The 14,938-nt window shown below is 57.0% G+C and overlaps 1 protein-coding gene across 3 annotated transcripts; it reads left to right on the top strand.

The window, feature by feature from the left end:
* The first annotated feature begins 566 nt into the window (after positions 1 to 566).
* On the top strand, positions 567 to 14,591 carry COLEC11 (collectin subfamily member 11). 3 transcript variants are annotated; one of them, XM_066234976.1, is made up of 7 exons: positions 567 to 641; positions 4,575 to 4,718; positions 7,017 to 7,088; positions 10,445 to 10,516; positions 12,609 to 12,662; positions 13,418 to 13,513; positions 13,693 to 14,591. In XM_066234976.1, exons 2-7 carry the CDS (start codon positions 4,601 to 4,603, stop codon positions 14,100 to 14,102), a joined length of 822 nt encoding a protein of 273 aa, XP_066091073.1. In that variant the 5' UTR covers positions 567 to 641; positions 4,575 to 4,600; the 3' UTR covers positions 14,103 to 14,591. The 3 variants fall into 3 exon arrangements, with proteins under 3 accessions (XP_066091073.1, XP_066091072.1, XP_066091074.1); XM_066234975.1 differs by having other exon boundaries at positions 571 to 652; XM_066234977.1 differs by having other exon boundaries at positions 571 to 652; positions 13,711 to 14,591.
* The last annotated feature ends 347 nt before the right edge of the window (positions 14,592 to 14,938 follow it).

A 14,938-nucleotide genomic window follows, 5' to 3' on the forward strand; every position in this document is an offset into this window, starting at 1 on the left:
ATTCAATTCCAGCAAGAACGCACAGGAGAAGTGTCCATCTGCTTCTCCACCCTTCCCCCTCTCCTTTCTCTCTCTTCCCCTCCTGCAGCCAAGGCTCCATTGGAGCAAAGTTGGCCTGGGAGCTGAAGATGGCTCCACGACCTCCGCCTCAGGCGCTAGAATGGCTCCAGCTGCAATTGAGCAACGCTCCAGATGGGCAGAGCATTGCCCCCTAGTGGGCATGCTGGTGGGTCCCAGCTGGGGCACATGCGGGAGTCTGCCACCCCCCCTCCCCACTTTTCACTTTGGAAAAATATATTAAACAAAAATAAAAAGGACAAACAGCAAGGATGTTGGGGTGTTTGGGGTGGATAGTGAGGAAGGCCTCTGCAGGGGCCCCTCCATGAGCCCTGACTCCCGACGGCCACATTCCCACGCTCTGCGCACCACCTCCCTGTAGGACAGCTGTGATTTCAAACAGGAAGCTGTCTGCAGATAACACAGTGGACGCCCAGCCCAATTTGCTGGGCGGGGGGACAGCCCAGCAGCGCAGCCCTCCGCGTGGGGCTGTGACCAGCTGGCCCTGTAAATAGCAGTCATGAGGCGGCTGGACGCAGTGTCCTCGCAGGCCCCCCGACGGTCAGGACACCCCTCTGCCTCGTGTGCGTCTCAGGTAGGGGACACCTTAGCTGGTGGCTGCCACCTTGGAGAGCAGGATGGGGAGTAACCAGTGGGGAGAGGCTGACGTAGGAGCTGGATGGAGGGTAGGGGACTCTGCCGAAGTCCAGACAGAGACTCAAGCCTAAGTCCGTCAGGACCAGGATGACCGGGTGTGATTAATTCCCCAGTTCCTGGGAAAGTCACCATGAGTGGGACCTAAGTCCTCAAGTGACACAGATTCAGGGTGAGCCATTTCTTCCCTCACCACCCACCCAGGGTCAGACTTGGCTGTAGGAGCAGCGAATTGTTCCTGAGCAGCCAGACCACCTGCTGGTGGGGCCACAATGGGGACCCTGGATGTGGGGGACAGGCAGGACATCCTACACAGGGCAGGGCCACCTGGTCTCCAAGACAAAAGTGTTGTGGGGCAGCCCCTTTCCTGCCGGGACAAGTGGCCCATAGAACTGGCCGTCCAGTGGGGCAGAAGTTAGGTATGAGGCCATTGCAGCTGGCATAGGTACATGACGTTCTCCACTAGATGTGGAGCCCTCGGCCGTAGGCAGAGCTGTGTCTGAACTTTCACGGTGGTTCCATTTATTTACAATGTGGAAAAATGCCCCTAAGAAGAGAACAGACAGGTGGTCTGTGTAAAGCGAGGAGACAGTAATCGGGAAAGGCCCCTCCTTGGTCAAGAGATAAAAATGAGTGCCATGAGGATGGCCCCCCATCTTTTCTGTAACCCCCTTGAGGTCCTGGCCCTGGGTGGGGTCCCTCGGCTGCCAGGCTGAGCTGCAGTGCATCCTGAGTATGGTTCTCCATGGTGTTGCAGACGTCTGTCACGTACACCTTTTATTTTCACTGCTGATTTCATCTTTATCCTACTAAGAAAAGCAGTGGGATCCCCTAGCCTCTGCAAGGCTGCTGCCTCCCCTGCAGGGGTCTCCGAGCCTTAGGGGCCCAGGCCTGGAGATAAGGATGTTTTTCTTAAGGAGACCCAGGAGGTGCAGTAGCTTCTCCGTTTATAAAACAAGATTTCTCCTCCCAGAGGGCAGGAGGGAGCCAGGATGGGGAGGCCCTGCCAGGGTCACCGGCCCTTCCCGCTGCGGGCGGGACCGGGGAGCTGAACAGGGTCAGGCAGGCCTGGGAGCACAGGGGTGTGGGAACAGCCTGCAGGTTGGTGAGTGAGCAAGGGGCAGACCAGGGATCCCAGCCGGCTTGTCCTGGAGCCTCACTGCCCCCTCCTTTCCCAGGACACGGCGGCCCATCTCCTAGAGCAGTGGTCCCCAACCCCCAGGCTGCGGACCAGTACCAGTCCATGGGCCATTTGGTCCACAGAGAAAGAATAAATAACTTACATTATTTCTGTTTTATTTATATTTAAGTCTGAACGATGTTTTGTTTTTAAAAAATGACCAGATTCCCTCTGTTACATCCGTCTAAGACTCACTCTTAACTCTTGTTTCAGTCACGTGATACTTTTATCCGTCCCACCCTAAAAACCAATCTGTGAAAATATTTTCTGACATTAAACCGGTCCATGGCCCAAAAAAGGTTGGAGACCACCGTCCTAGAGGCCCTCTCCCCGCTGTTCACGCAGAGCAGTACGTCTGCTAAACAGGTCGTCCGGTGACTTTGTGGCTTCCAGCCGGAGAGGAAAGTCCACGGCTACTCCTGACACCCCAGATCTTTAAAAGTCTCTTCCCACAGGGAAAAAAGATGAAAAGCAGAATAGAAAGCCTCATCCCAGTGCGCAGCCGACAAACACCAGGAGCGCATGTTGCTGGGCTGAGCGTGTAAGTCTGTGCAGAGAGTAAGTCACTGTGACTCTCTGCCGAGATAGAATCGACTTGTGACATCTCATCATCGTTACTGGGAAGGCAGTGAACCAGCTCATGCTGGTCAAGGACACAGGCACCCTCAGGCCTGGCTGCAGACACGTGGCACCCATGGTTCGGCGTTCCAGGACAGCACTGCCGCCAACCCTGCCAGACCTGCATGTACACGGCCAAGGGTCAGAGGCGATGAGTCAGGAGCTGACCCCTAGAAAGCTGTGGACAGTGGGCTCAATGGACACTCCAGGACGTGGGAGACCTGGGCTGAGGAGAGCGTCAATTCTAGGCATATCGCAGTCGTGCATCTCCGTCTGTCCGTCTGTCCATTCCCTCTCAGCTCGGCCCCTGCCCAGCGCCAGGCTGGAGCACCCCCAACTCCTCACAGGCCACAGACTGGGGGTTGTGCCATCTCTTCCAATCCACGTTTCCTCCACGTGGGCTGAGCTGGGCACCTGTGGGGGACAGGAGGAGCAAGCTCACCCTGGCCTTGGGTGTTGGGCAGCCTGTGTTTCCTTCCTGCCTCCCCTTCCCCCTTCCCCCAGCTCTGGTGCGTGTGTGTGTGTGGGGGGGCTCTGGTGTGTGTGTGTGTGTGTGTCTGGTGTGTGTGTGTGGCTCTGGTGTGTGTGTGTGTGTGGCTCTGGTGTGTGTGTGTGTGTGTGTGTGTGTGTGTGAGCGGCTCAGTGCGGTGGCACTTGGAGCCCCAGCATCTGGATCAGCCATGGGTGGGGCTGACTCCTCCCCTGGTTCCTCGCCCTCCTCGTCTTTAAGAGGAGTGGCCACGTCTCCCACAGGGTGGCCCTGGGAGTTGGGTACTAGATGCATGTCCACGTCAGCCTGCAGCAAATACTGGCTCCTCTGCTCTCCACCAAACGAAACAACACTGAGTAGAGTGGAACCACAGCCATCCCCGTGGGGGGCCAGGCAGAGGACAGGCCTCAGCTCTGGGTGCAGACGGCTGACTGTCTGGCCGCGTCAGGGAGTCAGGCCCAGCACCTTGTCCCCACCTCCCGCTGTGCCGTGCTGGGCAGGTCACTGGCTTTCTCCTTGGTTCCTGCCCGGGGAAGGGATGACATGTTGGTCTTATGGAGTGTTTGCAGTGTCCTCCTCCCCCGATGCAGTGACCGTTCATCCCCACGCCTGGCCCGTTGCAGTCAGTTCTGAGAACTGCCCCAGGACGGTCCAGGTCGTATGTAATGTTCACGTGTGTCTGCTGCATGGGTGACTGGAGAGCTGGCGTGTCCGGTTCAGAGACGCTGGCTTCAAACCCTCGTTCCTTGTGCAGCAGTCACCGGTCCTGGCGCCACCCCAGTGATACAACTGTCACCAACAAGCACCTGCCACTGGCCAGGGCCGGGCTGAGCTCTGGGTGCCTTACCTGTTCTCACTCAGAGTCACCTGAGGGGGTTGTACCTCTGCTTTAAGGCAAAGCAGGCAGACAAAGGAGTCCAGGGCACTGGTCCAGACAGGCACACAGCTGTCCCCAAGCACGATGACATCTGACACCAGAGTCCCACACGGTAGGGAGGGTCGGCAGGTCCCGTCGGCAGCTGTGTCCTGTTCCTACCAACCCCACCCCACACCACGCCGACTCCTGGGTCAGGGAGCTCGAGCTGCCCGGAGCACATGGGTGAGCCCGGGTGCCGTTTGGGGCTAGAAAGTGGGTGCAGCAGACTCCATGCACTGTGACACGCTATTGTGTCCAACTCAAACCAAGCACAGCCATAGTGTTCTGTCGTGATGCTATTTAAGAGCCAGCAAGAGAAAGGTGAGCTCACTGACTAGGACAGTGGTGCCCCATGCGAGGAGACCAAGCAGGACAGGCTGGGGACACTAGTGCATGGCCAGGCCTGGCTGAGGCTTGCCGAGAGGGACTCATGTAACTGCAAACACGGCTTTGTGTGTAGGAAGTGTCCGTTGTTACAGCTCACTGGATGGTAAAAAGTGGGAGCGGCCAACTCGGCGGGAGCCTCCGCGCAGCAGCTAAGCGCCCGCGGCCCTGAGGGGGTGGCCGCGAGCCCAGCCGAGGGAGGCCTGCTCTCTGTCACTCGCAGGCCTGGTTTTCGGAATTCCCATCACTGTTTATCCCTTCCTTCCTCCCTCCAGGAGTCAGTGCCCTGCCCCCGCTCATTATGAAGAGTGGTCTGGCCCTCATTAGCCTGGCCTTCCTGTCGCTGGTCCCATCTGGACACCCTCAGCAGACAGCAGATGATGCCTGCTCCGTGCAGATCCTCGTCCCGGGCCTCAAAGGTAACCCCGCTTGGGGCTCCCCGTGGGGCCTCCTCTGAGCAGCAGCCGGTAGAAGGGTGGGGACCTCGTGCTTGTTGACATGGTAGTCGTCCCGAGGCCCCGGTCTGGAGTCCTGATGCTGGCACAAGGCCTGGTCTCGGTGGGCCTCTGTTTCCCCATCTGAAAAAGCCAAGGTTGGAATGCATAGTGTCTGTGGGCACAGTGCTGACGTCACATGTTCAGGGAGGATGCAGGCTGTGAGGCCCAGTGATCTGAGCTGACTGTGTACAAGCCCTAAGGGGTGACAAGGCACCTGTCCTGCCCGGCTCTGTCGCCATCATCAGATCAGGGTTCTGTGAGCATTAAATGGTGGTGGTATTTTCTGAGCACGGCTCCCAGGGCGAGGAGGTTGGGACTTAAATCAGGACACCTGTTTGTTCTCTGCTCCTAAATTCCTCGGGGTCCGTGGGCACAGGGCCTGACCGCAGACCAAACAAACCTTCAATGACATGGGAGACGCTCAAGGACAGGTTTTAAGGAATGACTTAAATGTGCATTTATTGTTATGGATTAAGTATGTTATAGAACTAATGCCCACATCTAATCAGTCCTTCCCTAATTCTGATACAGTGTACAAATACATAGGACTGCATCAGAGGCGGAGGAAAGCCTCCTGGGACTCTAACAGCAGTGGTTTCTCTGAGCACAGAGGTGGGTGTGCACGGACACGCAGGGGCCGACAGTGCAGTCTCCACACAGCCCCTCCGTGCCGGGCGCAGGCGTCCAAGTGCGTGCAGGGAACGGTCTTTGTTCCGCTGCAGAAGCCGGCGGCCTGAGGTCAGGGAACCTCCAGTCCTCCTGCCTGGCTGCTTTGGATCAGACCACTGCTTGGTTGGCCCTACGTAGCTGATGCGCGTTTCAGGTTGGGCCCTGGAGTGTCCGCCACGCAGCCTAGGCAAGCGCCTCCTGCTCGTAGATTTTTGTGTGATTTGCAGGGAGACAAGCACGTCGTAATCAATACCGACGGCATTTTCTTTATTTCCTTGGGGGGTGGGCATCTGTTCATGATGGCGGGGAGTGCGCCAGGCAGTGGAGATGGAGACCACTGCTGGGAGAGAAACAGCTTGTCATGGGGAGTTCTGCGTGCTGAGTCAGCCCAGATCAATACCCGCGAGGAAGGAGGATGCGGGCAAGGCTGTCGCGCTCCCCGGGTATGTGCATGCGTGAGAGGATGCATGCAGTTCTCGAGTGGAGAGGTTTATGGAAGTGTTGGCAGGAGTTATTACCATCCGGGGCTTAGGTCCTTCTGTCCCCTGGGAGGAGCAGACAGCAAACGTTTCAAACCCCGCCCCATGTGAACAGAGCTCTGAAACAGCCTTTGTTCTCAAGGGGCATGTCCAGGGCTAGTCTCCAAGGACGAGGCCAAGATCACTAGGAAAGCATCAGGCCAGGAGGTAGCCATGCCACAGAGGGTCAGAACGAGGATGGAAATGGGCAGTAGGGAAGGGAACTTTTTTTTTTAATGTTTTTATTTTATTGATTTCGATGAGAGAGGAAGGGAGAGAGAGAGAAATGAGAGATACATGTGCCCTGTCCGGGGATCAAACCTGCAACCTCTGTTCTTTGGGACAATGCTCTAACCAACTGAGCTATCCGGCCAGGGCAGGGCAGGGCACTTTTTGTAACACCAATCCATATGGTGTTTTTCCAGACATCGCTCATTCAACCCTCATCGCAGATTAGGAGTCAGAGGCTGGGGAGGTGACCTGGGCCCAGGTGGCCAGGAGGGGCTACCTGCTCCAGCTCTGGAGGGCACCTGTGAGTGAGGGAGGGTCCAGGACGCCTGCGTCCGTGCTGGCTGACACTCAGCAGGAACCGTGCTAACGCATCAGATGTCAGTTCAGCCGAGTTCCTGGAGGAACGGGTTTAAGTGGGTTTCCCGATCAGCTGAGACCTAAAGAAACCCGTGTTAGGTCCCACTCCCTAGAACGCCTTGCTTTCAGGACACGTAATCCTGTCTCCCCTTTCTGTAACGCAAGCTTGGGACACAACAGTGGGGTGATGTTCGGTGCTACCAATGTGATAACGAACAGTATTTGGTCAGCTTGGAGACAGACCATGGAGGCAGGTGGACATGGGGCAGGAGCTGTGATGACAGGCAGCTGTCCAGGGGTGAGGGAAGGTTGGGCAGGGAGCAGACGCCCCCCCAGGGGCCCGGCTGCTGGCCCAGACAGTGAGCATTCTCCTGCTGTCCCTCCACCTGCTGCACTGGGTCCTGTGCTCAGGGTGAGTCCCAAATGCCCTTGACTTCTTCCACAGGGGACACCGGAGAGAAGGGAGACAAAGGTGCGCCAGGACGGCCGGGAAGAGTGGGCCCCACCGGAGAAAAAGGTACCGGCTCAGCCCTCAGAGCTCTGTCCACGGGTGCAGGGAGGGGAGCTGGGTAGGGGACACGTGGGCAGCTGGCCCCTGTGTAGGTCTCAGGACAGGAGCTGTCCTGGTCGGGAGTGCGGTGCAGAGAGCCCTCTTTCAACAGTGAGTGCCTGTGCACTGGCCTGCCTGCTCCAGAAGGACCGTGTGTCCTGGGAGCGGGGGGTGCTCAGCCCTCACCAGCCTCGTCTGCCACACAGGGGTTGCTGTTAGTGTTACATGTGTAAGTGCTGTTTTGAGGTGTGTGAACAGCCGTGGACGTGTGCAAACAAGTGGAGACAGCCAAGGGGCGTGCAGAAATGGGTGCGGTGTGCGGTCTGCAGGGTGATGACCATTGTAAGTGTGTGTCCTCAGGCTGTGCTGAGGTCACAGGGACCACGTCAGGCATGCACAGCAGCAGCACGGTGGGCGCTCCCTAGCGGTGGTGTTGACACGAGGACAGAGCTTGCTGCTCTGCATCTTCAGTCGCGTCCCTAAGACCTGTCTGTGGAAGCGCGCTGTCCCTGTTTGCACACCATGCCCTGAGAATGTGTGCTGACACTTATGTGGCCGGCACCCAGCCCACCTACACCTTACTTATTCTGCTATTGAAGTAATTATGCAATTTAAGCGGAAGTTCTTCTGACTGCTTATGCGGGGAGTTGTGTAGTTCACAGTTAGGGAGTGGAGATCTCCCCTAGTCTGATGGCCGCATGTTTTTCCATGAGGTCATTTCACTGACGTTTTTATCTTCTTTTCTTTTCCTTTTAAGATTTTATTTAATTATTTTTCAGGGAGAGCTGGGTGAGGAAAGTGAGAAGTATCAACTCATAGTTGCTTCACTTTCATTGCTTATTGTTTGCTTGTCATGTGTGCCTTGACTGGACAAGCGCGGGATTCAAACCAGCAACCTCAGTGTTCCAAGTGGGCACTCTGTCCCCTGCACCACCACAGGTCACGCTCACTGACATTCAGAGTCATGATGTCTGAGCTGCAGCACAAGAGGCAGGAACGCCTGGCGTCCTGTGTCCCAGACGCTGCTCTGCCGTCGTCTCTGTCCCTCAGCTCAGCTGTCTCTCTTTCCTCCTTCTCTCTTGTTCTCTCTGGAAAAGGCAGCGTGGGCACACGTGGCCTCAGATGGTCCCGTTACATCTTACGTGGAGAACGGAACTGCTGGGCCCGGGAGCAGCCTGGCTCAGCGCATCTTCCTGTGGTTTAAGAACTAAGTTGAGCTCTGTGAAGTGTCAAGTGCTCCAGAGATGAGCTCGGAGCCCCTTGAAGCCCATAGGGGAAGGAGATTTGTAGACGCACAAGGGTAGATCAAGGCAGGAAGCCATGCTTTAAATGGCTGCGGCAGGGCGAAGGGGATGGATGCCTGCTGAGGCCTCAATGCACACTGGGCAGAGTGCCCCTAGGCCGTCAAGGGCAGAATGCCATGCCTCCATTAGAAGAGGTCATTCTAGCCCGGTGGACTTGCTCTGTCCAAGTTGCTGGAATGGGAGCAGCACTTTGCACAAGCCCCTTGACTGATGACGACAGGTCCATGGAAGCCCACGGCTCGGAGCTTCACTCAGCTGTGACAGGTAGCCAGCCACACTCCACCTTGGGGTCCCGGGCCAATCCACCCCTCTTTTCCACTTCTCCTGTGCGGGGTGCGTCTCTTGCCCAGTGACTTGACGCCATTCTCCTTCAGCTCGCTAGAGCCAGGTTTACTCCCTGTCTAGGAAGTCCCCGGGGGGTGGGCGGCTCCATGGTCCCAAGTCACATCTTCAGGTATCCGTCCATCTCTACCTCTTGGTTGTGGAGAGAAGACATGTGGCCAAGGCTTCCTGATCCATGCAGCTGGGTTCATTCTCTGCTGTCTCCTGCCCTGGGCCCAGTGCTTCTCACACCACATGTGCCCAGGAGCCTGCTGGGCACTCGTTCAAGTGCAGCCTGGTTTTGGTTCCGGGCAGCTGGTGCATGGGTCAGCCAGGAAGTGCCCAGCTGGTGCTGACTCTGTGGGCCACTGCAGGTTGGTCTGGAGTCTGGACATCCTCCACCTGGGTGCTCTTCTCACTGCTGCTTCCACGGGATGCCAGCTGTGTTCACACCGCGCCTGGCTGCCTCTGGCTGATTGGCCAGGTGTTAGGGGTCCCCCGACCGGGAAGGCGGACAACTGCAGGAGAAAGAGTAGGCCCAGGCCAGCTGAACATGGCCTCCTCTGAAGGAACAGACAAGCCATGGTGCCCAGAAGCCTCCTGCTATCCTTTGCCCTTTGCTGGAGTCAGAATGGTGCCTGTATTTCTTGCCCATCCCGTCACGAGGACACAGAGTGCAGGTTTTGCAGACACAATCTGCTCGTGTGTCATCTCAACTGTCAGGCTTTTGGTCCCCACACAGGCAGCAAAGACACGTGGAGGGCAGTGGCCTGCCCTCTGTCTCGGGAGCTGAGAACTCCCCCCCCTCCAGGGGCACAGGAAGGTAGAGGGCGCCCTGCATCGCGTCATTGATGGGCTGGCTTTCTGGGCTCCCTGGAGTCTCACAGTCCTTTGTGAGAATTGATGGGGAGGCTCTGCCTTGTGCTGTCCTCATTAAAATGTGCGAGAACCACCCGTCTGCTGCGAGTTCCCCAGAAGGTTGCCTATGCTATGCACCCTCACCAGTGGTGGGGTCAGTGGGGCCAGGGAGATCGCTGCGGTGCCCCAGCTTTCGGCTGCATCCACCCTGAGTGTGAAGGGACAGGGTCTCCCTGTGTCAAGAGCCTTCCCAGTCATCTCACACAACTGGGGGCAGGTTAGCTTACTTTCTGCAAAAGACTTCTTGTCATTCAGAGGAGCCGGTGGACCCTGGAGGCAGAGGAAGCAGAGCTTCCTCTGGGGGGGGGTTGGAGGCGAGCAGCTCTCACCTTCTCCTAGTGCCCAGCATGAAGATCGTCCCTGTAGAAACAGCAGCCTAGGGCTCAGTGCGCGTGGCTCTGAAGGGGAGGAGGAGGTACAGATGGTCTGTGTTCACACCCAGCTTGTGCTGACCAGCTTCACAACCTGTGTGTGCGAGGATGAAGGCATGCTTGTGCACATGTACACATGTATGGTGTGTGTGTACTTGTGAAATGTGTTTGAGTGTGCTGTCTGGAAGTATGGTGTGTGCGTGTGTGTGTGGTAACTATGTATGTATATGTGTGTGTGGTATAGGCGTGTGTATGCGTATGCATGCATTTATGTGTATAGCATATGTGCATGCAGTCTGTGTGTATGTGAATGTATGTGTGTGTGTGTGCGAGCGTGAGAGCATGTCATGCTAACAGAAGGGATGTCACATCACCTGTGCATCAACTAAGTTTGCTCTTGTTTCCACAGGTGATGTGGGTGACAAAGGACAGAAAGGCACTGTGGGTCGCCATGGAAAAATTGGTCCCATTGGTGCTAAAGGTACTTCCGATGCTTTCTGCCTCCCGCTCCCGCCAGGCTTGTGGCACTGGGTATTCTGGGGACGACGGCAGACTGCCGGTCTTGCCCGGTGGGCGTGTGTTCTTGTGTGCGATATGTTCTGTCCCACTGTGTACATTCTGGGAGTGGTCAGAGTCACAGCTGGCCTCGTGCCCTGTGGCAGGCTGAGTCTCTAGTGACACTTGCCTGCCGTTCCTAAACTGTGTGCCTTGTGGTCTTGTCTGACCCACACAACCCTAGAGTGCAGGGTGGACCTGGGCTGAAGGCCCCAGGGCATTCAGGGCTGGCTCAAAACCACACAGCTGTCTGTCCTCCAGGGCACTCAGCTGGCAGGAGTGCCTGACCCTGGCTTGTCTTTCACCTGTGCTGGGCTCTGGCGAGCACAGAGGGAGGCTGGAGCCAAGGAGCCCATCCCTGAGCTCAGCGGGGGACCCCAGGTAGGTCTCCCGCAGGCCCCGTCCAGGGTGCTGGGAAGGAGCTATGGCTGGAGGGCTGGACAGCACAGAGCTGCTGGGCATCAGAAGTGGGCAGGAGGCTGGCCATGTGCCCAGAGCTGGTGCTGGTCCCTGTGCCCCTTTAACCTGCCTGGGCTCTGAGCCCTGAGCGGGTTCCAGTGGTTGGCTCTGGTCTGTGGTTATGGCCTGCCCACAGCTTAGCTTGGCCAGGGCTGGGGCAGAGACTCTGAGCGTCTAGCTCAGTGGCATCAAGTACGGGCATGACACGGTATGGCCACCATCACCCCCGTGCACTTCCACAACACTCTTTCTGCTCCAGAGAGACACGGGTCACGGGGCAGTGACTGCTCACCCCTGCTCCCGGCGGCCTCTAACCGGCTTCCTGTCTCTGTGAGCTCGCCCGTGCTAGAGACTTCACATAGACGGCTCCTGCCCAATTGGTCCTGTGGCGCCAGACACAGTGTCCTCACGGCCCCTCTGCATTGTGCCAGGTGTCAGAATGCCCTTCCTTCCTGAGCCTGAATGGTATCCTAGTGCACAGTGGGCCACATCTCAGTCGTCCACACATCTGCTCAGGGGTGTCTGGACTGTCCCAGCTCTCAGCTCTGTGACAGTGTAGTGGGCACTGCCCCATGGGGAGGGGGTGTGCAACTTTTACCTTCCAGCATGCACCCCGGACACACGTCAGGGTCTCACAAGGGACAACCTAAGCCTCTTGTGGGGCCTAGTGCACTTGGTGGGCTCCGTCTCCAAGGTTACCAGCCCGGGCCCTGTCCGGCATTGAGAAAGAACACAGAGGCGTCAGTTGCATGGAGACCACCAGGACCTATCTCTCCCCGGTCAAATGGCACATGGACCCACAGGTGGAGAAGTCGCTGGCCCTTTGCTGTCCTGCCAGCCAGGACACTTGGGTTGTCCCAGGGAGGAGAAAGATTACACTGTCAGAATATTCATGTGGCTCTAATGTCAGCCCTCACTGTCTAACCTTAGAGCAGCCAGAAAGCTCTGTGACCATGACTTCGTTCAGCCCTCCTGCGTTGTAAGTTGAGAGCGATGGAAGGGCAGAGTGGCTAAGTGGCACAGCCCACCTAACAGAGGCCCAAGTCTGTTGGTGGCTGTGCCCTCCTATGACACCTCACTGCCCCCCAGGGCGGGGTCAGGAAAGACCTATCTCAGCAGGATGGTGAGGACCCTTCACTTAAGACAGTCTCTGAGGTCCCTTCAGCTCTAAGGTCACACGTTCTGTCTGAACTTCCCTGCTGAAATGAGGGACCCGGACAGACTGAGCATCAGATTTAGTGGTCACTTCCTCACGGTGTTAAGGACTCATGACATCATATCTGCAAAGTGTCCTGGGACACCAGGGATTTTCCAGAGTTGGTGAAAAGAATGGTCATCTGATTCACTCTGAGATCCTGTGAATTGTGCAAGTTCTGTGCCACACGTGGAGAGCTCAAGGAATTGTGACCTGTATGTAGAGCGTCACTCCGGTGGTTTGGGAGGAACCCCAGGGACTGTGCATAGAAGATGTAACTTTGTGACCCTGGATGTGTTTAAACTTGTGCACCATGTCCCTCCTCTACGTGGTGATGTTGACTTTACTTTCTTTCCTTTTTCAGGTGAGAAAGGGGACTCTGGTGACATAGGACCCCCTGGCCCCAGTGGAGAACCAGGTATTGCATAAAGGGTCCAAGGGTTTTTACAACATGTTTTAAAATTGCACTTTTGAAAAAATGTAACCCATGAGCTGCAACTGGCCTCGGCTGGGAAATGGAGTGTGTGTGGCTGCCGCGTGCTCTCTGCATCTGTCACGCTCTCTGAGGACTGCAGTCTGCTTGTCGATGACGTGTGAGCATGTCTCCCACATGATGCAGCTCAGACACACTGTCCTGAAGCACAGTGCCCTCTACCCTGCCCTCTCTTGGCATTGTGGGGCACCCACTCTGGCCATCAAACCTCTGAGAAGAGCAGGCCTGCACTGCCTGGGTCTCCCCTCATTCCGGACGTCCTTGCAGTTGACTCCCACGATCCCACCCTCCCTTACTCCACATGCACACCAGCAGTGCCCAAATCATACCCCGACCCCGGTGTCAGCCCCAAGCCCCCTGGGGTGTCTCAGAGGACCTTCAGCCTGGTGTTCTTCTTCCCAGCCCAGCTCAGCAGTGAGTCCTTGAGACAGGACCCCTTCCATCTCATCCCAGTTTTCACTCGCTGAGTCCTGGCTCCACCACCACCATGGTCCTCAGACGCTTTGTCTCCTCCTCTCCACCTCCACCGCTGCTACCTGGAGCCAGCCTGCACACCTCTGCACCAGGGCCTCGGCGGCCTGCAGAGGAACATCTGTTTTGGGGGGAGCGGCTTCTTTCCTTCTTTCTTTCTGGGCCCCGGCCCTGGCTCCTCGTCCTGACCACAGCCCCGGTCTCTGCAGGCCTCCCGTGTGAGTGCAGCCAGCTGCGGAAGGCCATCGGGGAGATGGACAACCAGGTCTCCCAGCTGACGACTGAGTTAAAATTCATAAAAAATGGTATGTCCTTCTCCGTGCTTTCTTCATCCTGTGCCGCTCGGCCCAGTCCCCCGCCCCACCCCCGAACCCAGAGACAGTGTGGCCCGCAGCGGCGTGTGCACGTGGCCGCTGTTGCTGCTGTGTCTGCGCCGCGGGGCGCTCACCGAGTTTGTTGCAGAAACGCGAGTCTCACTTTCCAGCACTGCCCTCCCCCGCAGCTGTCGCTGGCGTGCGCGAGACGGACAGCAAGATCTACCTGCTCGTGAAGGAGGAGCGGACATACGTGGATGCGCAGCTGTCCTGCCAGGGGCGAGGCGGCACGCTGGCCATGCCCAAGGACGAGGCCACCAACGGACTTCTGGCCGCCTACCTGGCACAGGCCGGCCTGGCCCGCGTCTTCATCGGGATCAACGACCTGGACCGCGAGGGCGCCTTCGTGTATGCGGACCGCTCCTCAATGCAGACCTTCAACAAGTGGCGTGGCGGGGAGCCCAACAATGCCTACGACGAGGAGGACTGCGTGGAGATGGTGGCCTCTGGGGGCTGGAACGACGTGGCCTGCCACATCACCATGCACTTCCTGTGCGAGTTTGACAAGGAGCACGTGTGAGCAGCGGAGGGGGGGGGCTGCGGGTCCCTGCTGCCCATGGCGCCCTCCCAGGCCCCCCAGGCAGCCCGTGGTGGGTGGGCCGGCTCCAGGGGCGGGTCCCCCCAGGAGTGCAAAGCCCCTTAAGTGAAGGACTGTTTCTCGTGAGCCTGGGCGGGAGGGGTCTGAAAGAGCTGTTTCTGTGGAAGACGTAGCACTTCATTGCTAGTGTAATAGATATTCACTATGCACCTGTTACTCAGAAGTGGCCTCGCCTCTGTACAAGCTATAAGGTAGCCTTTCTGCACTGTGTAGTTAGTATAACTGGTGGCTGGGTCTGCCTACTCACTTCTGTTGAATTTCTATGTGGAAAAGAACCACTTCACTTTGACCAGTGTTTCTGTAAATTATATTAAAATATACGACTCCTGACACATTTGGCCAAGTAGGGATAATTTTGCTTTACTGCGAACCCAGATTTCAGGAAGAAGAGAAATAAATTCTTCGAAATAACAGTGGAGTGTGTGGTGGTGTTTTATTCTCTCTCTGTCTCCCATAGCTGTGTTTATTATCTTGTGGCCGTATCTCCAATTACCCTGAACGTCAGTGGCTGGTGACACCAATATTGACATTTTCCCCATTCTCATGTTCAGTGTATGACTCTGGCCCCTCTGGGCTCTAGTGTTCCTCTGGCTGTTAGACTGAACCCTCGAGTCCCTGTCCATGTGGCCTCTCCACCTGACACCCCCTGCCGCAGGACAGCAGAGAGGAACCCCCAAGCCCAAGAGACACTTTCCCCATTTCTCCAAGCCTCATCTGGAAAGTAGCATCCAGTCGTGTGGCTGCAGTCTCATCATGAT

This window comes from Saccopteryx bilineata, chromosome 6 (assembly GCF_036850765.1).
Source record: "Saccopteryx bilineata isolate mSacBil1 chromosome 6, mSacBil1_pri_phased_curated, whole genome shotgun sequence".
Classification (NCBI taxonomy): domain Eukaryota; kingdom Metazoa; phylum Chordata; class Mammalia; order Chiroptera; family Emballonuridae; genus Saccopteryx; species Saccopteryx bilineata.